The sequence below is a fragment of the Lipophrys pholis genome (genome assembly GCF_963383615.2).
Source record: "Lipophrys pholis genome assembly, chromosome: 9".
Classification (NCBI taxonomy): Eukaryota; Metazoa; Chordata; class Actinopteri; order Blenniiformes; family Blenniidae; genus Lipophrys; species Lipophrys pholis.
In genome coordinates this window covers 11699444-11722540 of record NC_137639.1, presented here as the reverse complement: position 1 = coordinate 11722540, position 23097 = coordinate 11699444, and the positions used below count along the sequence as shown (strand labels likewise).

The following is a 23097-nucleotide window of genomic DNA, read 5'->3' as shown; positions in this document are numbered from 1 at the left end:
AAATTTGCAGAGGGATTTGTAAATATATGCTTGTGTGTGTTAGAGTTTAAGCTTTTATTGTGAAATCCAGAGCTCCGGTGGTTTATTTCCGGTTTTGTTCACGCCAACATCACGAGGACGGAAGCTTCTCTGTATTTACATTTTTCTGCTTCTGTTCTGTTTTTACCACTTTGACTCTTTAACACTTGTTCTACCGACACAGAAAAGACACAGAATTGACCGGAAAGGTTTGTGTTTTTGTTGTTTCATAAATACTTTTACGTTACGGAGCTGTCTGTGAACAGCATTCCCGTGAAGCAGGGATTAAAAAAAACCTTCTGAAAGAAGATGGGACTTTATATGATGATTACTTTAGTTGATTGCACCAAAATGATAAAAAGAAATGGGAAGAATGCAAATCACAGTAAATCAGTTGGCACAGAGACTCAAAAATGAGGTTTAATTAAATTAAGTGAAAACATATCCAAGTAAATAATTGAAAGAAGATGAAATAATATGATATTGTAATGGTTTGCATTTGTTTTTGATTTGTGATACTTGTTTGCAGAAACAATAGAAAAGGAACAATGTGATCTGTCAATGGTTTACTTGTCACTGCCCTTCTCTCTCTGAGCTGCTGCTGCATTTACAGCAATTTTTGTTCAAGCAAGTTTCACATAATATTAAACATTTGAGTTGAAGTGACATTTGATCTGCGGCTGCTTTTTCTCTGGATCACCTCTAAGAGTCCGTGCTCTCCAAAGGTTTGGATTGAGGCAACAACTTGACTCACAGCCAGGCTGCAAAAGAAACTCAACAAATAAGCAATATGTTGATGTGTTATCAAATGACTGGTCACCACTTTACGGCTCAGGCCAAAGAGCATTATGGGATGGCTACTGTGCCTCAAACTGAATACATTGAACTTGTGATACCTTACCTTCTGAGAGGTTTACAGCCCCCAGCCGTTACCATCCCTAAATGCCATCTGTTTTATACATTCATACAGTATAGATTTATAGTTGTTTGAGCACTCTCTGGGAGATTATATACTTTTAATCCTCCACAGTTATGTGTGATTCATACATTTGGACATATACCATATAATGTACTGTTATTCGACTTGTCCACAGATGGCTCAGGAGAGAAGCCGGACCATCTCCATCTTCTTATGTCTCATGCTGTCCTCTCTGTCTGACTGTCACCCTCGCGCTGCCCAAAACAACAGTTCAACATCTGTTCTGAGGGCTGCAACCAATCACACTAAGACAAAAGGTACCATAACATCTTAAACTATGTGGTTGGGGAATATGACTGTCTAGAATCAGTTTTACTATTTTGATAACAACTGCTCAGGCGACGTAACTGAAAGCACCTGCTTGGAAACACAGTGAGCATAACAATATTGTCATAAGGTTGTTTAACATTGTTAAACAATCAAACCTTAGTTTGATTTGCAGTGGAGCAGCTGCTTTAAAAAAAAAAAAAAAGCTTGATAAATATATTTGACTTGGAGAATGCATACATCTTTGTGTTTGTGTGTTTGTGTATGAAATAAATCATCAGACATAGCAGCAGAGGTAGCAGGCTACGCTGACGTGGCTAAAAAGATCATCGACCTGGCCGTGTTTGGTGCTGCCCAGAATCGCTCCTACAGACGGCTGGCTGACTTCACCGACACCATCGGGAGCCGTGTCAGTGGCTCACAAAGCCTGGAGATGGCTATTAAATACATGCACAATGTCATGACTCTTGACGGGTTGGACGTCCATCTTGGTGAGAAAGAATGAAGTTTACTTTGCAGATATACGTTTCACACGTTACTGGACATCTTTCGTCAGGACTCGATGTGATTAACTGTTGGATTTGTTCTGTGTTTCCCTGTTTTTCTTGTTCAGAGCCGGTGAAAATCCCACACTGGGTGAGAGGCAAAGAGAATGCAGAGATGATTGTGCCCAGGTCCAAGTCTCTGGCTATGTTGGGACTGGGCAGCAGTGTAGGAACACCTCCTGGAGGTATGAATGCCTTCTAATTCATGACTTATTAACTTTGATCATTATGAGGACCAATAGAAAAAGTAAACTGTGCTAATTAATTTTATAATCAGATTTTTTTTTATTGCATAATTTTTTTGCAATGATATCAGGTTCATATGGGGTCGAAGTGACCTTCCTCATCTTATATACCACAACACCAAAGAAAATTGGTTTCCAGCCTTCAGGGCTCACAGTTTTCATTAACCCACTGCCTCATTTTTTTTTTAATTCATTTTTTAATTTATTTGCAAATAAGCACGACTAATATATATTTGACAGGAATATTTCACAAGTTACCATCATAATAATACTACCACAGTAAATCATTCTCAATACAGAGTTACAGAAATGTAAACGTAAAAGACATTCACCACATACACTCATTAAAGCTTCACAGGGTCACAGTTGTGTCATTCATGATAAGGCCAACATGCTATAATGTTTCCTTGCCAAACCTTGTTGTTGTGATACAATTTGCAACATCGTGTGTGTCCATGTTTTAACGTCTGGGGAGGATGGGTCTTTCCACAATCTGAGGATGTTTCTGGAAGCTGTGATGGTCATGGTTAAAGTCTTATTTTGATTATATTGTAACGACATCCTCAGTGAAACAGGTATTTTCAGATCTACCGTTTTTTTCCCTATTTTCTGTTTTCCAAGAAAAGATTGATAAACTTAGATCGCATGAAAAAAATGTCTGACATTTCCAACACCTTGTATGAGTTGGTAAATCCATCTTGTGACGTTAAGAAGAGGTGGAATATACCCGGAGCTTATTGTACAGAAGCATTTTCCCTTTTGCTTGCCTTGCGTATTTTCCAGCGTTTGATATAATCTCTTCCCACTTCTCCTTGCTCAGTTAATACCTTAAATTTCTCTGCCAGACGCTCCTCAGACTTTACGGACATCCTTTTGTAACCTGTTAAATATAATGTGAAACTCTTCTACCTTGCCTGTAGCCTACCAGGTAATTCCACATGGTCTATAAGTGGGTTCTAATTTGTTATGTTTTTGAGGTGGTTTTTAGTAACGCAATCGCTGATTTTTAGGTACTTCCAGAAGTTATCTTTGCTTTCCGAACCATACCGTTTCGCCTGTCCGGAAAAAGTTCTAAAGATTTTAGGTCACCATAATGTGTGAATTTTGTGAGCATGTTCTTCCAAGTATGCCACACTGAAGCGCAGTGTTGTTGTCAGTCTGATTCTCGTATGTATCGTCTGCATTTCTCTCCTCTCTCTTTCAAATCAATCATTACCGATTTTAAAGATCTGTCCATTGTGGAGAGAAGTGAAACAACTCTTCTTTTTTTTTTTTGTATTGATTTTTGGTTTCTTTCTGTCCACTGTGTCCTTCTTGTCTCAGGGATTAAGGCTGAGGTGTTGGTGGTTCAGTCATTTGATGAACTGAAGCGCAGAGCCAGCGAAGCCACAGGGAAGATTGTCGTCTTTAACCAGCCGTTCGTCAGCTATGGAGAGACGGTGGCTTACCGAGCGTTTGGCGCCTCTGAGGCAGCCAAAGTGGGAGCTGTGGCCACACTCATTCGATCCATCACTCCGTTCTCAGTTAACAGGTTTCTATCCGTCACTGGCCTACCCTGGTATCTTGCTTTCAAAGTGTCCTATGAGTGTTTGTATGACTGGCACCTCCATCTCGGATTTTCACACAAATAGAGAAAAGGTAAACTCATCAGTGACGCATCTCTGTCAAACTGTTTGCATTTGTCTCAAGTCCCCACACGGGCTGGCAGGATTACCAGGCTGGAGAGAAGCGCATCCCCACAGCCTGCATCACAGTGGAGGACGCTGAGCTGATGTGGCGTCTGGCACAGAGGGGCCAGAAGATTGTGGTTCGGCTCACGATGGAAGCGAAGACTTTACCGGACGCTGATTCATTCAACACAGTGGCAGAAATAAAAGGCTGGGAGCACCCTGAACAGGTAACACCCAATCACTGCATGTACAGACACGATCAGCTATTCTTACTATAGTTTAGTTTTAGGTTTGGCAGTTTGGTTTCAGGGGGAATGATTTGATTGGCTGTATTCTCGACTGATGTGCTGTTAGAATTCAGTGGTTTAAGACTTCATATGCATTACTTCTTTTTTGAAAATGACTTTGTCTTCATTTTTAGCTTGGTCGACGAACGAAGAGACTTCAGATAATGACAAAACTATGTGTTCTGATTTTATTTTCTATCATTAGTGTTGTGCACGATGGAATCAGTCTTTCCCAAATCTCACAAAAATTAGGCTTCCATAGTAGCAAGATTTTTTTCAAAACAAAGTTTTTATCTGTTAACTAGTGCTGCTAAACTCTAGCATGGAGATTGAAAACTCACAAATTTCAAATTTGAACTCGCACTAGCTGAACTTCCTATGCACAATCAAAGAGAATGACCATCTGATCATTCTTGACAATCCCAAATCAAAGCTGTTGGAAACAATATGTGCAACTGGAAGCTTTTGAAAGTGACAGTTGGCACATGTTCATTGCATAAAATTGTCATTGTTTTACATTTATGGCCTATTTTATAAATCTTAATTTTAATACATTTTATGAAAACATTGGATTTATGTTCTATTAGAAATAGATATCCAAACTGCCTGCACTTTAAACTGATTTACCATGACTTTACTTTGTCACAAAAATGAATAGGAAAAAGGCACACTGGGAAATTCTGGTCTGTTTCTCCAATTCAAATAAAATTTAACAGTAAGCGTTCAGCTCAAATGTATGACATTTTTAAAGGCAGTAGGGACGAGGGTGCCAGATTGACCCATAATAGGATGAAATAATCATCAGAATCCCTGCATGCTTTGTCTTTGAGGTGCGGTGCAGCCTACACAAACCACTTGTCTGTCAAAGGGTGAAAAGACAGAGTGCTCTGCTGAAAGTGTGAATTCTTATCAGCAACAAATCTGTGTGCAGCGATGAAGTGTCCCACACACTTCCTCGGTAGAAAGGACACCGACACGTCCGACAGGCAGAACCTGATAAACACGAGGCGCTCCTGCAAAAAACTCCAACTACATGCAAGTACTGTCTGTTTATAGAGGAGACTATGATGCCCAGGTTAGAAATGCCCTTAAAAGTCTTTCCGTCTGGGTACGGTGACTTTAGGACACAAAGAGTGGCATCTTATGCCTTTATGTAATTGCATAACTTGAAATATTTTAACAAAAAAAAAAGCCCTGTGCCTGACACTCTTACCATCACCATTCGTTTACCATTCACACAAGAGATTGACTGAAGCAGCATGTCCTAAATAGCTGAGCAGGGCATGTAAATCTTAGTGACTATGATTTGCGAAGATTAGCGCTTGTAAAAACTGCGTGAAGCCAAACTGCAGCATAGCAGGAAAACGGAGGAGGAACTTTTGCACCGGCCAAGTTAAATCAACGTTTTCCATCTCAGCGTATCTAACGCTGAGTGAAGTTTCCACAATGTGATCTTTGAGTCATTATGAGAGAGTGAGTGTGTGTGTGTAGGTGGATGCTGTCTGGAGCATTATGATTGTATGTGTTTGTTGCCTTTTAGAGGCTTCTTTGTAGAGCCGAATAATTTGGTCCCTAGATACAGTATGTTTTGATTGTTGATAAAGAGGAAGTTGTTCAGAGTGGGAATTTCCAAGAAGTATGTTTAAAAAAAGCAAACGTCAGACTTCACTTTCTCACAAACACGAGGCTCCTTTACTCAACAACTGCAAAACATCCCATCCTAACGGCATCGTCCAAGACGGACAAAAACCATAACCTCAATTTGATTGCTAACAGAGAACAGTAACTGGATCTCCTTTGTATTAAAAAAAAGCTTTGTGTGCTCTAAATTTAATTGGTCCCCGGTGTTTGTAAGTCTCCCTGGTGTAACTGACCTGAGCAAAATCTGACTCGAATTAGGGGGGCTACCATTGATGTAAGCTGTTACAGTTTTGACCTGGGAACCAAAGTTTAATACTCTGTTAAAAGGAAATGAAACACACGACACTGATGACTTCACCCTCCAGTCTTGTGACTTTGCACTCCAGCTGCCAGTTGATGTAAGTGTGGCACTCGTAGAAAAAAAAAGTTATTTTCAGGGTAAAGTGAGTCATTTCCACAGTTTAGGCTGTCGGAGCCTGTCAGAATCATCTGAGAGTGCTTTCCTCCCACTCCACTGCCTCACCTCCCACCCTCCTGCGAGATTCAACTTTTTGGATGTCAAATGATCTGCTGAGTGCAGTTTTACTTTCTGAAGTCATTTTGCTCGATAGTGACAGAGGAAAACTGGCCAAAAACGTTGTTCCATCTTTCTCGAGAAGCCAGTGGTTTTTATTAGTGCCTACGTAAGCCTCTGTTTTTTTAATGGGTTTCTTGTCCCTCGTAAATTAAACCATGTTGAATCCAACTTATTTATTGGTCTCTACTGTCAGCACGTTGTGCAATTAAGCTGTAAACAGGCTGATAGTAATACCAGCCAGGGTGCGCAGTGTATCGATACAAAGCCGAAAAAAATTATTAGAACGCGATAAAAATGAATTCCAGTTTGAGGTTGAAAAATTTGATACAGATGTTGTCTTCAATATTGGACGAGATCATAGGGTTGGTCGGAGACTTTAAATGCTCTGATGTTTTCAAAATTACATTTGCACATGTCAAAGAAAATCATAATAAGAGCTTTTTTTTTCTTCTTGTTTTTATAGAGCGAAGCTAGTAAACTATTCATTGGATTCTTTTCTGTGTTCAAAAGAGTGGGTGTGCTCACCAGTGTTTGGTTCCATACTATTGTATTGTATTGGCACATCAGAGCTCAGTGGTCTGCAACATTTTTTAGAGGCAATCGGGGGGCTGGGGGGGGGTCGAAGGAAAAATATGTTGTGTCCACTAATCAGAAGCACAACGGGCTCAGTATACGTACATGCAAATGACAGAATTTAAAACCGGACTGATACATGCAGTAACCAGTGGTTAATACTTGGAAACGTTAGAGGAAGTAGAGGTGAATAGTTCAGTGTTCTGGAATGACCCCACTGATTCATGAAGCTTGTTTTTAGTTGGTTGTATTTGTACTAGGAAAGCAGTGTCTTATCTATTGGGGCATTTATGACACTTAGGACTCGCTTATCACAACAGTGATATAGATCATAACAAATACAATTTTGGGGGAGAATTTACATATGTACACACACATTGCCCACATATATAACTCAGTTCATGTATTATGTACCCACGTCTCTAAAGTTATAGTGTTTATAAACTCACTCGAACCACACACGCACACAAAATGAAAATTACATCAGAAAAGGAATAAGAAGAAACTTATTTGAAATGGAAAATGAACCAACATACTGACATTTTGGCTCAACAGTCAAGCCTGTAGGATGTCTAAAAATACACGCCAGCAATGCTGTTGTGTAAGCGGGAAAGAATGTGCTTTCATTTTTGTGTGAATGTGTGGCTTCAGCTGCTGGCTCGTTGTCCAGGTACTCGGTGTCGTTCGTGTTACAAAATGTTTTGTAACCTGAGCATCAGGTCAGTGACTGACGGGAATCCCTCAGCTTTAAATTCCTGGAAGTCAGGGTCACTCTTTGTGTGTTTTCGTCTTTATTGTCATATTTGTAGGGGCCCCTCTGTCTTTGCACTTTAAGAAAAAAAAAAAATTGTTCCAAAATCAGAATCGCACTTCAAGCATTGTGTGCCTGTTAGATATTTGTGTGTCCTAAAATGGAGAGAGAGAAAGCAATCAGACCATCTTTACATTCCTTCAGTCTGTGCTTACAAGTGTGGTGTGTCTCTGCATACTCTTCTAGGTCGTCCTGTTGAGCGGTCATTTGGACAGTTGGGACGTGGGTCAGGGTGCCATGGACGACGGAGGCGGAGCCATGATTTCTTGGGAGGCTCTGTCACTGATCAAAGACCTGGGTAAAAACAGACGAGTTAAATATGTAGAACTTGTGCCGACAAATTCAGTGGTTATGATGTAATTCATTGCTTGGGTCTATGATGTTGGATTCCTCTTTAAGTGCTCGAATGCAGTGCTTTTCACAGTGTGTGAGGGCGACCCGGGAAACACACAGTCAACAAAAATCAACTGTTCATATGCGTCAACCTTTCAAAATGCAGGGCTGAGGTATTTTCTTCTACAAACAGGACCCCACAGAGATTGAGACTTATTTAATAAATTAGAGCAACTTAAAGTGCTTTGTTATTCGTAAGTGTGCACTGAGACTGTATGCAGATGTTTCCACTGATGATATCAGGTTTAATGATCATAATAAGTAATGGGAAGCACATGCGATGGTAAAATAATTACATACTCTGCAAATTCACATGACAGACGAAAGTAATTTACTTTTGACTTGTTCCTTGCACTAACGCCCATCCCACTGATCTCCCTATAAAGACTGTAAGACAGACCGTTTTAACACATGCTGGCTCAAAGAAGAATACTCGCGCGGATAAAACAACCTTGGAAAAAAAACATCGTGTTGACAAATTGAAAGAAATAGAAAACTGAATCATCACATTTATTCTGCATTAAATGCAAATGAAAATCACTTTAAAAATGATCCCCTCATATATTTCTCTCCTGTGGTTATATATTCTCAAGTGGTTATTCTGATGTGGTAATTGCCTTTTTGTCAAAGTCAAAGAGGGAAACATGAAACACCGCTGAGCTGACTTACCTGCAAAATGAAACTGTTTGACTCACTACAACCACTAATAGTTGTTGTTCTCGATAATAGTATCGTTACCACAGATCTGTTAAGCAGTTGACTCAATTTCTACCTGATTCTCTTCCACGCTTGTTATGTAACAATCAGAGTGCAGAAATCTGAGCAAGCGACTATAATCTGTCAATATTTCAGCAGAATATAGTGAAGCTTTGTGAATATTTTAGAGGAAAAGTTGGCATATTTTGAGCAACTTATCCAGTTCCAGACTTTATCAAACAGATCTGTTTTTTTTGTAAATAGTTATTTAGTTCATCTGTTTGCAGCGCGTATGAACATACATTATGAATAAACACTAATTCTCACTATTCCCGTTGGCTCATTTAAAAACAACAATAAAAGTTCCCCTCATTAAACTGTACAGTTCGGTATTCCTCACAAGCTTGACTTGTAATATTTATAGTTGTAATCCATTTCTTCTGGTATATATTTGTGCACTGCAGAGCCCATGTGTGTCTTCGTGTCTTTGCAGGTTTACGTCCGAGGAGAACTTTGCGAACCGTGCTGTGGACGGCTGAAGAACAGGGCGGGGTCGGGGCACAGCAGTACTACGATCTGCACAAGGTACTATGGCAGTTAATAGAAAACACACTGCAGCAGCTGTAAAGCTAATATTGTTCCTGCTAATTAGAAGCAGGAAGGCCTCAGTCTATTATGGAAGTAAAGGGGGAGAGTAGGAGTGTAGAAATATGCTCCCAGCTAAACAGAGAGGCCCTGGCCGGCTCCCAGATTCTCCTCTGCAGAAAAAAAAGGATCTAAACAACAATCTACACTCTTCCAGTTTCCTTCTGTAGAGCTTTGGCTGCCTACCAGGCCCTAAACCATAATGAACTACATTCTCCGTCCCAGAGGTTCGGGGTTACTTCATTTTTTGAGGGATAAAGATCCAGTGTGTCTTAACCACTTGGTGGACTTGTACAGTTCTTACATTTGATGTATAATTTGAATTTAAAGAGCCTGAATTAGCTCGGGCTACTGGTATAAGTGACTCCTTGTTTTTTGGCTGAGTGTTTATGCCCACTGTAAAAAGAGCCGCCTGAAGCTTGTGTTGAGCTTGAATTGTACTGTTTTTAATCGTACACTGTCTTCTCTCTCTCTCTCTCTCTATCTATCTATCTATCTATCTATCTATCTATCTATCTATCTATCTATCTATCTATCTATCTATCTATCTATCTATCTATCTATCTATCTATCTATCTATCTATATTTCTGTCTATCTCTATCTCTGTCTCTATCTCTATCTCTATCTTTCTCTCTCTCTCTCTCTCTCTCTCTCTCTCTCTCTCTCTCTCTCTCTCTCTCTCTCTCTCTCTCTCTCTCCCCACTTTATCTCCCTGCACAGGTGAACTTAAACAACTTCGATCTTGTCATGGAGTCTGACCTGGGGACATTCACCCCAGTGGCTCTGCAGTTTACTGGCAGTGACGCAGCACGTAAGGTGGGGCACACACACACACACACACACACACACACACACACACACACACACACACACACACACACACACACACACACACACACACACACACACACACACACACACACACACACACACACACACACACACACACACGCGCACACAGTTTATAAGCCTAGGATACTTGTAGTTACTTTGATTTTTTTGACTACAGAATATAAAAACAAATGCAGTGAGTAAGTACTGCCCCTTTTCACTTTTCATTATCTGGTAATTCTTTGATAACACTGTGTGCATTTCATGGAATTCAGAGCTAATTTAAGAATTGTTTGACATACTGGTGACTCTGGTATTTGAGTGGACGGTCATTTTGTAGCAGTCCTGGGTTCACTGTGTTTATTATTATATGGGGACTCTATTTCTCCTCAAAGGATTTAATGCTTTGCTGTCATGTATTTCCAAGTCCTGACGTAGCACCTTGAATTGCCTTGTGCCTGAGTGGTGCTGTATAGATAAACCTTCCTTGTTTCCTTTCACTCTATCCTTAACCCAACCCCCACCAGAGTTTAAATTCTAAAACATGTTTTCCCCTTAAAAAATATTATTGATTTCCCTAATAAGGACCTTCATTCATATTTGTTATGGTTCAGGTTATTCAAGCCACCATACAGACACATGCATGCATTCAACACATTTAAGTTGTTAAAAAAAAAAGAAAGTTTAATTCGCATTTTAAAGGTGGTTTTGGCAGAAGAAAACTGCCTCTAATCCCTACAGATTTTGAGTGCAGAACAATATGTAGGGATTATTGCTTGTTATTTTATTAACACCCACATTTCAACTGTAAGTTGAGTTTGATGGAGATAAACGAGATTGATAAAATAGACTGAAGTGAAAAAAATACAAATATGAATTCAAATTTAAAGTGTTCAAACCCATTGTTTGTCTATAAATGTGACTTACAAACAGGTCAGATCACATCTTATGACTAATTCATACATAAAACAAAGATAGAAAACAATTCATCTATCAGGATTTGTCCACACTTAAAAGTTGCTGTTGTCAGTTGCAGCGTTTCACTTCCTTGGTTAAAAAATGTTTTACGTCTTTAGTGAAAAACCACAGTTCAACCTTTCACTTCTCTTCACTCCTCTGATTGACATCACCGGAAGGAGGTAGTCTGCACCACAGAAACCAGAGCAGTACATTGAGAAAGCTCATAATGGCACATATTGTTAACCGTCCACTCACAGTTCTGCATTTACAATGCAGTGTCCGTGTACCAAAATTAAAATAAATTTACAATAATGTACAGTAGTTGATACTTTTTTAAACAATACTGTAATGTTCAGTTTGGTGATGTTTGTAACAACAGGTGATGGAGGAAGTGGTCAAACTTCTTGCTCCCATTAATACAACTAAACTGGAAACCCACGGAGAAGGGACAGACATCTCACCATGGCTGGCAGCAGGAGTCCCAGGTCAGTTACCTCAGTGTGTGTGTGTGTGTGTGTGTGTGTGTGTGTGTGTGTGTGTGTGTGTGTGTGTGTGTGTGTGTGTGTGTGTGTGTGTGTGTGTGTGTGTGTGTGTGTGTGTGTGTGTGTGTGTGTGTGTGTGTGTGTGTGTGTGTGTGTGTGTGTGTGTGTGTGTGTGTGTGTGATGTTTATGAGGACACGACAGGACATCGGGTTTATTAGCTGCCACAAACAAATAAAGAACTGAGAAGCATCTCTTCCTGATTTTCAGTTTTTTCGGTTTTTAATGTTACTGGGAGTCAAAGATTCACATCCTTGCTGAGAAAAACACCATTAAAAGAAGATTATCCAAATTCCCCAAAAATGTTGAGTCTATGTGTTTGTATTAGAAATAAACTATATTGATTAGTAGAATTACTCTTGTAACCACTCTGTTGACTTTAAGTGACCTAAACACAGTCCTGTATGGCTACATTTTGGAACGACAACACAGGGAGATTGATGAAAGACATTTTGACAAGGAAGCATCATAGAACTCTAAACCTCTGCACATTTAAAACGTTTTTTGCATGTATCACCTTTTCTGTCACAGATTTCTGTGTGAATCATAATGAGGGTTAGAGTGTGCTTTTCAATTTTTGATGGTCACTCATTTTTCTTGATGGTGGGAAAAAAAACCAGTTTCCTGTAGGACGACGTGTGGTTTCTGTAGGAATCTGAAGTTGACATTCTGTCTTGCTTTTGTGGAAGTGACAATACAGAGTACTGGAATAAATTCCAGATAATCTTCAGACGAGGAACTGAAAAAGACAGACGCAATCATCTCTATAAACACATTTTTAACACTTATTATGTGGAAGTTGTGGATATTTGTGCTATTTAGGTCTAGAAATCTTATTTTTCTTAACTTTGCTTCTCTATTTCTAAAAAGTCAGCTGGACTGAAGTATGTCTTCTTCCTTCCTGGTAGTTCCAACTCATCCGGATCCAGTGAAACCAGCATTACTGATCCAAACATTAGAAGAATTGTGGCAACGAAATAAACTAATTTAATTTGACTTTATTGAAAGTTTAGACTTCTTAACCAAACAAGGCCTGTTTTCAAACACAACAAAAACTTTCTCGTACAAAATATTTGTGTGACATTTATTGAAGTAGTATCACATTAGAGGAAGTGTTCCTTTTGTCGTTGAATGTACAGTAGGTATGGCAGGTATTTAGTCGAAGACATGAGGCCGCAGGCGAGGTGCAAAAGATACTTCCACACCACAGCCACACTTATGCTGTTTATTGTTTGACAGCAATAACAACAGAACCTTGCTTTGTTTCTTTGATCATTTCTTTTGTCTCACTCAACACAAATGGTATATATACTACATGCTGGAGTGACGGTTCCTATGAAACACAACGGTCTTTCTTTGTTATTCCATTTCTACTTTACTGTAATCTTCTGCTCTTTTAAATCATGTACATTTAAATACATCTTTGTATTCCATGTGCAACCATTACTATATAGTACTACCAGTACTATGCTGCTAGTCAGATTTGTCCCATTACTTTTAGAAATATTTACTGGACGGTTGTTACTCTCTTTCTGATGAAGATCTATATCATAACTATTATAACCGCGACAGTTTAGATGAAAAGCATTAAAATTACTATGACTACTTTAATTAGATGAAGTGGTGAGAGACTTTGACTACGAGTTTGATCCAAAAACACTATTAGAATAACTTGTTTGTCAGCAGAGCGAGTAGATTCCTTAACTTCCTCTAAGACCGCTGGCATGTTGAGTGATGTCAGACCTGCTTCTGGAGGCTTTCCCAAAACTCCCACTAACCCTGGTGGGAAGCTCCTGGCGATCAGGTACATTTTTATTTTCCACTGAGAAGTTTGGCCTTCACTTCCTCCCACTTACTTGTGAACACACTAAACTGTTCATTCGTTTCCCCTTCGCTCCTGTAGTGTCATACATTGATGCCACATTCAGAAAACACAGCTCTGGGATTCCTCACTGGGCTTCCCACTGTCTAAAGAGCAAATCATAAGTAATAGCATGTAATCACTGTAATAGAGGTTTATTTTAGTCCACCACATTTGCTGAAAGTGCATTTACAGTTGAAATCAAAACATACACTGTGTAAAAAGGCTTTTTTTTTTTTTTTTAAACCTCTGACATTAAATCACATGAACTTTCCTGTTTTCTGTTTCACACCAGTAAGGATTTATTTCTATTTTCCAAACGTCACAATAATTAGACACCTTTTATCACTTTCAAAGTCAGACGTTTACATACACAGAGATTAATATCCCTTTAAACAGTTTTGGGAAAGCCCAGACAATTGTGTTTTGGCTTTGGGAGCCTCACATTTGGGATATTTGGAGGCCAGCCTGTGGATGTATTTTAGGCACACCTCTAACACGCTGCTTCCTTGTGTGACATCATGGGAAAGTCTAAAGAAAACTCCACCAAGATATCAGTTCATCTTTGGATACAATTTCCAGATGCTTCAAGGTGCCACGTTCTTCTTGTTCAAACAGCCGTACGCGAGTGTCGTCACCATGGGAATCTCAAGTTATCTCAGACACATTTCACAGAACTGCTCTCTTACTTATCAACCCAATTTAAAAGCAATGAAATAAAAGCAAAAGACCTGATGTTGGCTGAGGCTGGTAAGAGAATATCACCTTCTTCAGTGAAACGAGTCCTTGACATGGGCTAACAAACCATATAAACAAAAGCCTGATTACAGCAAATGCTCACATGGACCTTCATGTCAGGAGACGGATCTTGTTATGATGAAACAAAAATTGAGCTGGTCATAAAGATCATTGTTATATTTGGAGGAAAATGAGGGAGCTTGCAAGCCTGAGAACATCATCGCTCCTGCCAGATACTGGGGCGTCAGCAAAGCGTTGAGCGTGTTGTATTGTTTCAGCAGGGAATGGTTCATTTAACAAAGTTAATTGCATTGTGTGGAAATATCGAAACCACCGCTCGAGATATCAGTCTAGAAGTTGAAGGTTGGATGCAAATGGGTTTTCCAAATGTACAGTCACTCTAGGAATAGGCCCAAATTAGTCAACGGTCATCTTTCTCTCTCTCTCTCTCTCTCTCTCTCTCTCTCTCTCTCTCTCTCTCTCTCTCTCTCTCTCTCTCTCTCAAATACAAAGAATATGCATGTAAATGTCTGACTCGTCGTAAAATAATTCCAAAACTCTCAACTTTCTGGCGTTTAGAAATGGGAACTGATGACGGTTGTTTCTCGGCTGCTTCTACCGTGACCCTGCATTTACAAGCTCTCGGCTTTAACGTCTAACCACCACTACCCCCTATATTTACCAAATATAGATGTAACATATAATTTTAGTCAACCTGACTGATCTAAAACAGGAAAAGCTCGGTGTGATTTAATGTCAAAAAATAAAGTTATGTGTTTTATTATGCAGTCTATGTAAACGTCTGGTTTCAACTGTATATGCAACTGGACCTTCTAAATATGACGCAGTAATAAGATGAAGGTAAATATTTATTTTTCCTCCTGGTATTTACAAAAATAAAGGAGCATTTATCTGTGGCAGACTGTCTCGCAAAGTGCTCTTATAAGTAAACACAACTGGCAGACAGTGCACATCCATTAACTGACCCGGAGAGACAGCAGATATGAGCATCACCTTACAGTAAGACCAGTTCATGTGTAGCTTGACTTTCAGGTCTAGAAGGACTGACTGAGCTGGCATTACATAGAGCGAAACGTGTTTCTTTCAGGCTTGAACATGTTTTATGGCTTCATACAAAACACGACCTTAATGTGCGTATTATTTCTCTCTGGTTTTTCCCTCATCCAGGTGCCAGCCTCCATGTGGAAGACAGTCGTTACTTCTGGTTCCACCACAGTGAAGGCGACACCATGACGGTTCAGGACCCCGGAGAGATGGACCTGTGCTCGGCACTGTGGGCTGTGGTTGCTTACGTTGTGGCAGACCTGCAGGACATGCTGCCCAGGTAGCAGCCAGAAGCAGGAGGGGCCGGGTCCTGAAGGACACCTGGGGGGAAGCAATACTGACGCTCGAGTGGTTGACCTGACTTGAATTGAATTTTGGTTATAGGGTAAACGTAAGTGTGTAAGATTTGTGTTAATCTGCCTTAAACCTTGAAGTGCTATGAAAGCAGAGATTATGATCAAAGGGGGCTTGATTTTTTTGGGGATTGAAAACATTGCAATGCCCTAAATTGTGCTACGATCAAACTAAATTCTGGTTTGCTTTTTTTTTAGCCGGGAATATGTTTTGTGTAGAGCAAAAGAGAGATTACTCTTCTCTTTCTTTTACCTTTAATTTGGGGGGTTCTGGACAGAAAAACAAAGATTTAGCACCTTTTCAGTATAAAGTGACACACACTCACCTGCCAGCTCATTACACTTGTACAATCTGATGCCATCCGTCACGGCAGCTCATCTTTAAATTCCATCTTTACAGAAGAAACGGTGCTTTAATTTACACAATTTGTAATTTAGTGATGTATTTTGGTTGTAGTGTGCTGTGATGTGGCGCTACACTCCAATATCATGAACGGTTTTTCAGATAGTTGTACATACGAGAGGCGAGAACATTTGAAACATCTGCCAATGTAGTCAAATGCAGTCCGGCTAACACCACTTGCAAACTAAAACCTTTAAAACAAACAATCAGATTAAAGCCACTTGGATGTTTTGCACAAGCGGGATGAATGGGAGAGCTGTTGAAGTGGATTAGACTGGAGTAAACAAGTATAGTGAAAACAAGCAGCCTGTGGGTGTATTTCACTTGATGGAAATGTTCCGCAAGGCCTGGGAATGTGTCAAAGTGTTAAGATGTATTAGTCTTTCTTGATGATAACCCGAGATTGAGAATGTTTCTGCAGCAGCAACGCTGAACTTTAATCAACCAAAACAAGAACCAACTATGAGCTCATAGATAAGGACGCCTGTGGAGGGAAACCGATGTTGTGCACACTACTCGGGTTTCTGCCAGTTTAAGGCTGAGCTGAAGCTTTCTCAAAATGTGTTTCTGTTTTTATTTTTATGGTTTTAATCTTTTTGGTGTTGACATTTTAACTTGTTCCTGAAAATGTGTCTGGCTTTATGAGGTTTCTTGTTTACATTTTTGTTCTAATGTCAGTCCATTGTCACACAATCAAACTAACCAACCAACATAGTTCCTGCAGGTAATTCGTAGTTGAGTGTTGTAGTTCCATATTTCATAAAGTTATGAAAAGCAAGTGCGGCTGTGTAAATATTCTAAATATCCTATTCTCTTATTTGGAATAAATTCACTTTGTTGGAGTTGGTCTGCTTCTCCACACTGAGGACACACCAACATCTACCAATGTAGGTGATTTCCTCTCTGGTAATAAGTAGCTCATACACTATAATTCCCCGTTATACAAGCTGACCTCTGACCTCAAACCAAGTTTAGTTACTGTTTTACATCATGCTTTGTAAACTTGCCAGAAAAAGATATTGCCTCATTAAACTTTCAATCATTGGTACAGATACTCCCCTCTGCTGTAGTCCTTTGAAACTTGTTGATCATGTCATTTTTGTGAGGAGGAGGAGGAAGTTGACCTTGGATGACCACAAGTGAGACGGACGTAGAAGAAATCACAGAAAGGAGAAGAGGATGGAAGAATGGAGAAGCAGAGGCGGTGTGACGACGTGGAGAGAAGCCTAAAAAGGATCAATCGGACAAAGGTAGAGGGGAAGTGCAGGGAATTAATCACTGTGTGGGCGAGGTGCTGACCATCACAGCAGCTACAACAAACACGCACAGCTGGGTTATGTTACCCCACGGACTGACAAGTCAGCACTGCTCAAGGGTGATGTCAAAGTTAGTCAGCCAGCCAGTTTAGATAAAGTCTGTGCGTGCGTGCGTGTGTGTGGATGAGTTTTGAAACACAGAATTCTGTGTTGGTTTTTGTCAGTGTCTGGTCAGGAGCCCCTCGTATGCCAGTAACACTGATTCACAGTTTTCTTAGTGAAGGTACACACAGTCTGTGTCTATGGATGTGGATGTTGAGCACACTGAGTCACGCACATCAGCACGGCCTGGAGAGAATTCATGAATGCATGCGTTAACGTCGCAGATGCATCATGGGACAGACAGAAACTCTTCAGATACGATATGTAAAACTGCAACTTTGCAAACAAAGATACCCTGTTACTGAGCTTGAGTAGCATTGTCAGGTGTGTGTACTTCAGTTGTGTTTTGACAACAGTTTGAGTGGACATATCTTTACTTTTCTGTTTACATTTTCTAAACAGAATGGTTACTTTATTGTTTGAGTTCAAGAGGAATTAATTCTTCAGGCTTTCCAACATCAAGGCTGATCCTCACATGAACATGAGGCAACGTGTTTTTAAAGGTGATGACTTGTCAGCTTTAGAAACAGTCTTGGCCAAGTTCTGTTTTTACATTAAACTTTTGTTTGAGCTGGGAAGGTGAAATCACATGTTCTCCAATTTCTTTTCAGTGTCCGTATTTAAACCACCTCTCCAGGGTTCAACAGTTGTTTCTTTTGTATAAAATGTCAGATCAGCTGAAGTAGTTTGAAATGAAGTAGTTGAAAACATGTAGCAGTCATCCATCTGCCATTTATAGATTTACTGACTTCATACCTCGAGTCAGTGATTATTAAGGGTTTTTCCTTTTTCCCATCCGAAGTTGTTTAAAAGCTGTTTACTTGATTTTACATCGTAAATCAATGTTAAGTGCATCATGGATGAAATTTGTGGTTTTTATGTTATACATGCATTAGCTCACACCTGCTCTGCTTTTTTCTCATATTTGTGTTTAAAAGTAGAATTTATGCTTAACAAGTTTGATGCGAATGTAATTTAAGTGTTTGACCTGTATTCAGGAGAACATGTGATTTACTGTGCTGCTGTTCAGTATCCTCAGTTATTTTTCTCAAACACACTGTAGATAAGTAATGATAATAAATCAAACATGAGTCACAGAAAATGACTTCACTCCCACAACATGGTAGCACAGCCTAACTTATGTTATTTGTTTTTATTTTTCCAACCTGTAACAGACTGAAGTGGGTTAGCAATTATTTATTTGTGGACGAACTGGCTCACCATGTCACACGAGTGATTAATTTCCTCAAGATGAATAGTTTTCATCAGATTCAACCTGCACTGACTTGGTTGTGTTCACTTGACAGATGATGTCGAGCAGGTAAGTCAAGAACAACAGATTTCTCATAGCAGTTGAATACAAAATAATAACTGTAGCGTTTGAAACTCAATTTCATTCAAATGCATGAGTCGCCACCTGGTGGACAATCTCTATATAACACCACCAAGTGTGATCCGTCACAGCTTCTGAAAAAGAATCACAGATTGAATTTCTGTGTATGTAAAAGTGTTATACAATTTAAAGAAGGTAAAGAATTTCAGACAGTTCGAGACCAAAACCCTATTCTATTCTGACAACACAAACTAAGGTACAACTTTTAACTTTATTGAATAAACAAACTCAGGAGGAAATCAGCAGTACTAAAAGAATCCCAGGGTTTTTAAAGGGGACTAAGCAAGGATGTGTGGCTGGTTCAGACAGGCAGTAATTTCCCTTCCCACAGCTTCCATTTTCTCTCAGGTTTATATAGCACAGCCAGCCCCCCTGCAGCCAACTTTAGAACCACCAATTAGCCTCAACTACATTGAGTTGAGTCCAGCTAAGTCAATCTAAGCAAATACGACCTAAGTTGTAACAAAGTCACCAAAAACACACACGTAATAATGACAACTTCTTTATTTACAGGCATCATTATGTATAAACAAAAACATACAGTAAAGATTAACTTTTAATAGCTGGATTTCATATGATTTCAGGGTTTTTTTCTTCCCTTTTCCAAATCTCCAATGCCAGCATGCATGTTTAGGCAACTGATCTGAACTGTGGGTCCACTGAATCCTGCACACACCGGATATAAAACACAAAACCACATACGTCTCTATTTAAATTTAATCTTTCTCAGTTCATGTAGCCACCGGACGCCTGGAATTGAAAACCTTAATCCCATTTTGCATCGATGATCGAGCGTATTTGGTGAGGAGGGCTCCGGTCGTCTGTTTCTCACCACACAGGTCCCTGGGTGAGGAGAAGGTAGAAGAGATGGAGCATCACACACGGGAAAGGACAAGATCACTCTTCTACGTGTTCTAAATCACATGTTTTTTTCTTTTTTCTGTCATGAAAGAGTTTGTTTATAATAGGACACTGACTGTATGTACGGGGTGATGTCGTCTTCAGTCCATTTCTCTCTGAGAGTGAAGAGGTGGTTGAAGCGCTCCAGTGTATCCTCGGGAAGATCCTCCACACGCAGCAGGCAGATGGTCTCAGGACGAGAGCTGCGATCCACCAGGGCGACGCTCTGAAAAATTTACAGTGAACCAATTAGATCAGAGATTTCAGAACTTCAACCAAAATGCCTCATCTTTGTCGGAACACACACTTTGTCTCACACCAAGTAGTAGTTTGTGCTTGAATGCTGGACTTCCTGATGTTTTTCACATCTTAAGATATTAACTTCACAAGTTGTTGGGATCCAAGACCAATAAAAAGCATAACCCATGCCGCGCTAATTAGATGCTTTTAAATTCGAGTGATATAACCTGTAGCTGTCGCAACAGTTTCATCTATGATTTTACACCAAAGCCAATCTCAAAACATCAATTAGCCTTTATCTTAGTATATTCAGTTCATTAAAATAATAGTTGTATCCTCCACTCGCTGGGACAAGGCATTCCACCATTTCACAGATTTGTCCTGCTGCTTTGACCCATCTGACGTTCGTTAAACGATTCAAAAACCACAAAATTAGATGACAACTGGAGTTGTTCTGAATGTTCAAATCAGGAAATTACAGTGGCTTTGAACATTATTCTGTGCAGCTCCATACAAACACACAACTAACACTGAAGCTTCGCCACCTCTCCGTTACTCAGAGGTTACTGGATCACCTTTAGCTGGTCCAGACGAGTGCTCATGCCCTCCGGGACGCTCTGCTGCCAGACCTCCTGAAACTCCCTCAGGTTGAACTTGACAGCGTTCTGCAGCAGCATTAGCGCCATGCCTCGGCACACTTTATCCTCAGACAACGCATAGAACACCTCGTCTGTGCAGAAGGACATAAAGTTGTCAGTACCGAGCCATTCGAAAATCTTCTGGACAATCAAAGAACGGAGACAGTTTCTGTTTACCCTTTTCAGTACAACGCCTCCCATAGCAGTTCAAACAGTGTTCAATCATCTCTCTGTGGATCCCAAAGACAATATTATTGTGGAACATTACTGAACATTGATAGTATCATAGGACCAGGAAGTTAAGGCTCAGCTAATCACTTCGAATCACCTTGACTTGTCACTACCAACAGTGAGTTTTGATCATCATCATCATCAGTGAGCACTGAGACCACACAAACTGACTAACCGGGGCTCCAGAGGGCTCAGCTCCTGCAGACTCGTCTTTAGGGGAACCTTGTGGAAAGACCAGGACTCGGAGTCCACCAGCTGAGCCACATGACCTAACAGCTTCATCTCATAATCAAAGTCCAACACACGCCAGAAGCCTGGGAAAGAAGGAAGATACTCTCTTTATACATCAGACGGGTGTCTGTGGTGGTATGAGTGAGAAACACATGATAATGCATAGGTTGCTCCAGAAATGTCAATAAAAATGTTGGCTTACCATCTATCTGACAGGCGTGAATGGTCTCCAAGTGGGTCTTGATTTCCTCTTCACTGGCTTGTATCCGCTCCAGCAGATCCTGCATTGTATACTAAAAACAGAGTACAGCACTTACTAACAGTGAAGTAATATTTACAGGAGGGCGACACTGGAGTTATTTGATTATTGTCATCTTATTGTCACAGAGTAACCACAAAGAAAGCTGCATATCAGTCAGTGTTGCATCTGATATTTATTATCCAATACTTATACAATGACATTTTTGAGTTTGCAATAGCAGAAATATCATCAACCCTTTTAACCTTTTGTCATTCTGACAATGATGAAGTAGCAGTATAATAAATTGCACAGTGAAATGTATTCACCCTGTTCTCCGTCTTCTCTTCTTGCCCTGTGAACACAGGTCCTTCATAAGGATTCTCCATGAGAAGCTTCTTCAGTTTCTTCAGTTTCGGCCGCTGTTTCTTCAACTCCCAGTAGCTATTACAAAAACCCCAGATCTACAAGAGAAAGATGCTGATCTTAATACTAAGTCTTGGGGTATGAACTGTTCACCATCAGTCAGAGGTGGCGCGTATCCATACCTGAACATGCGCCAAATGGGAGCTTTCCTGAGTGTCTGTTAGTTGATCTGCTGTTTTGCACCCAGGGACAAAGAGGAGCAGGTTGGATGTATCGGCTATTTTTAGATCAAAGGTTTTGTCCTCGGTACAAAGCACCACACGCTCGTCTTTTTCCCCACGAATTATGAGACTGGAACAGAAGGTGAAAGATAGTTAATTACATTGCATCACAAACACATGGACCCTGCTGCTTGTGTAGGTTGTGCCAGAGCAATGTGGATGAGTTTTAAAGGATCAACATCTTGTGTTACGCCTCCCAAGAATGGCCATCTTTTAAAAAAGTACATTAACTACAACTTTAATCGGGCATTTAGTATTTGACTATTAAATTACACTACCAGAATAAATGAATAATGACTAAATTAAATTATTTGTGTTTATTGTTATCGGAACATTTTGAAGATGTTCCACTGGACTGAAGCACAGTGCAGAATGTTTTGGGTTCGAATACTGGCCGGGGGTCTCCCTGTGTGTGCGTGTGTAAACTCTGGGTACTCCGGTTTACCCTGAAACTGCGATATCAGATGGATGGACAGAAGTCCAATAGTAAGAGTAATATTATTACTGTTGCAGTTTTTTGTTTTTTTTTAATCGTTTTTGAAAGAACAAATACCTCTCCTACATTTTTATGGGTCTAGTGATATGAAGGATTTCCTAAACAATGTACCTTTATGAGAGATGATGTTTTGCTGAAACAATCATGGAGCGATGAAGCCTTTATTAACAGTGTGGGCAGGAAGCCTGTTCACAGCACGCAGCCTGACTAAAGACATGAATGCAGGTGTTTATTTACTCACCTGTGTCCAGCCTCGATATGTTTGCACAGAGTGTCGTCCAGCTCCATCAGACAGTAATCTGACGACGACACGTTTTCGCCAAACGACAGGCAGTGGATCGTTTTCTGTAAATCCTCCTCCTTCAGCTTGGCGATCTCCAGAGTGGCCTGCACCTCCTCGAGACTTCTCATTTTTGCTCCGGGATCTTTTATGACAAGTCTTTCTGTTCAAACTGTTGTGAAATGTGCAGGAGAAGGCCAAACTGATGGGACTTTGTTGTTGCAGCCTGTCAAAATTCCCCGCGCTCTCACCGTGACGCAAAGGAAGTGGGGGAGTTACGTCACGG

At 40.2% G+C, this 23097-nt stretch overlaps 2 protein-coding genes across 3 annotated transcripts; one reads left to right on the top strand and one right to left on the bottom strand.

Moving 5' to 3' along the window:
- Nucleotides 1–111: 111 nt before the first annotated feature.
- On the top strand, nucleotides 112–18634 carry LOC308114221 (carboxypeptidase Q-like). 2 transcript variants are annotated; one of them, XM_080470922.1, is made up of 12 exons: nucleotides 112–227; nucleotides 1113–1254; nucleotides 1546–1755; nucleotides 1878–1994; nucleotides 3378–3585; nucleotides 3744–3951; nucleotides 7800–7911; nucleotides 9196–9287; nucleotides 10069–10164; nucleotides 11519–11624; nucleotides 15467–15623; nucleotides 17206–18634. In XM_080470922.1, the coding sequence occupies exons 2-12, from the start codon at nucleotides 1113–1115 to the stop codon at nucleotides 17240–17242; spliced, it is 1485 nt and encodes a 494-aa protein (XP_080327048.1). In that variant the 5' UTR covers nucleotides 112–227; the 3' UTR covers nucleotides 17243–18634. The 2 variants fall into 2 exon arrangements, with proteins under 2 accessions (XP_080327048.1, XP_080327049.1); XM_080470923.1 differs by lacking the exons at nucleotides 11519–11624; nucleotides 17206–18634 and having other exon boundaries at nucleotides 118–227; nucleotides 15467–17142.
- A 763-nt stretch (nucleotides 18635–19397) lies between these two features.
- dscc1 (DNA replication and sister chromatid cohesion 1) lies at nucleotides 19398–23080 on the bottom strand. Its single transcript, XM_080470792.1, has 9 exons — nucleotides 22773–23080; nucleotides 21937–22105; nucleotides 21718–21852; nucleotides 21353–21443; nucleotides 21095–21233; nucleotides 20866–20918; nucleotides 20626–20780; nucleotides 19888–20036; nucleotides 19398–19753 (listed from the first exon to the last, which is right to left on the bottom strand). The coding sequence occupies exons 1-9, from the start codon at nucleotides 22940–22942 to the stop codon at nucleotides 19642–19644; spliced, it is 1173 nt and encodes a 390-aa protein (XP_080326918.1). The 5' UTR covers nucleotides 22943–23080; the 3' UTR covers nucleotides 19398–19641.
- Between the last annotated feature and the right edge of the window lie 17 nt (nucleotides 23081–23097).

Excerpts from the sequence above, each read along its gene's own strand:
- LOC308114221 (XM_080470922.1), top strand. The coding sequence starts at position 1,113 with ATGGCTCAGGAGAGAAGCCGGACCATCTCCATCTTCTTATGTCTCATG. Across the intron at positions 3,952-7,799 it reads GCTGGGAGCACCCTGAACAG|GTCGTCCTGTTGAGCGGTCA; the intron begins GTAACACCCAAT and ends ATACTCTTCTAG. Across the intron at positions 15,624-17,205 it reads CTGCAGGACATGCTGCCCAG|GAGGAGGAGGAAGTTGACCT; the intron begins GTAGCAGCCAGA and ends CATTTTTGTGAG.
- dscc1 (XM_080470792.1), bottom strand. The coding sequence starts at position 22,942 with ATGAGAAGTCTCGAGGAGGTGCAGGCCACTCTGGAGATCGCCAAGCTG. Across the intron at positions 22,106-22,772 it reads CATATCGAGGCTGGACACAG|TCTCATAATTCGTGGGGAAA; the intron begins GTGAGTAAATAA and ends CTTCTGTTCCAG. Across the intron at positions 20,781-20,865 it reads GAGGCGTTGTACTGAAAAGG|ACGAGGTGTTCTATGCGTTG; the intron begins GTAAACAGAAAC and ends CCTTCTGCACAG.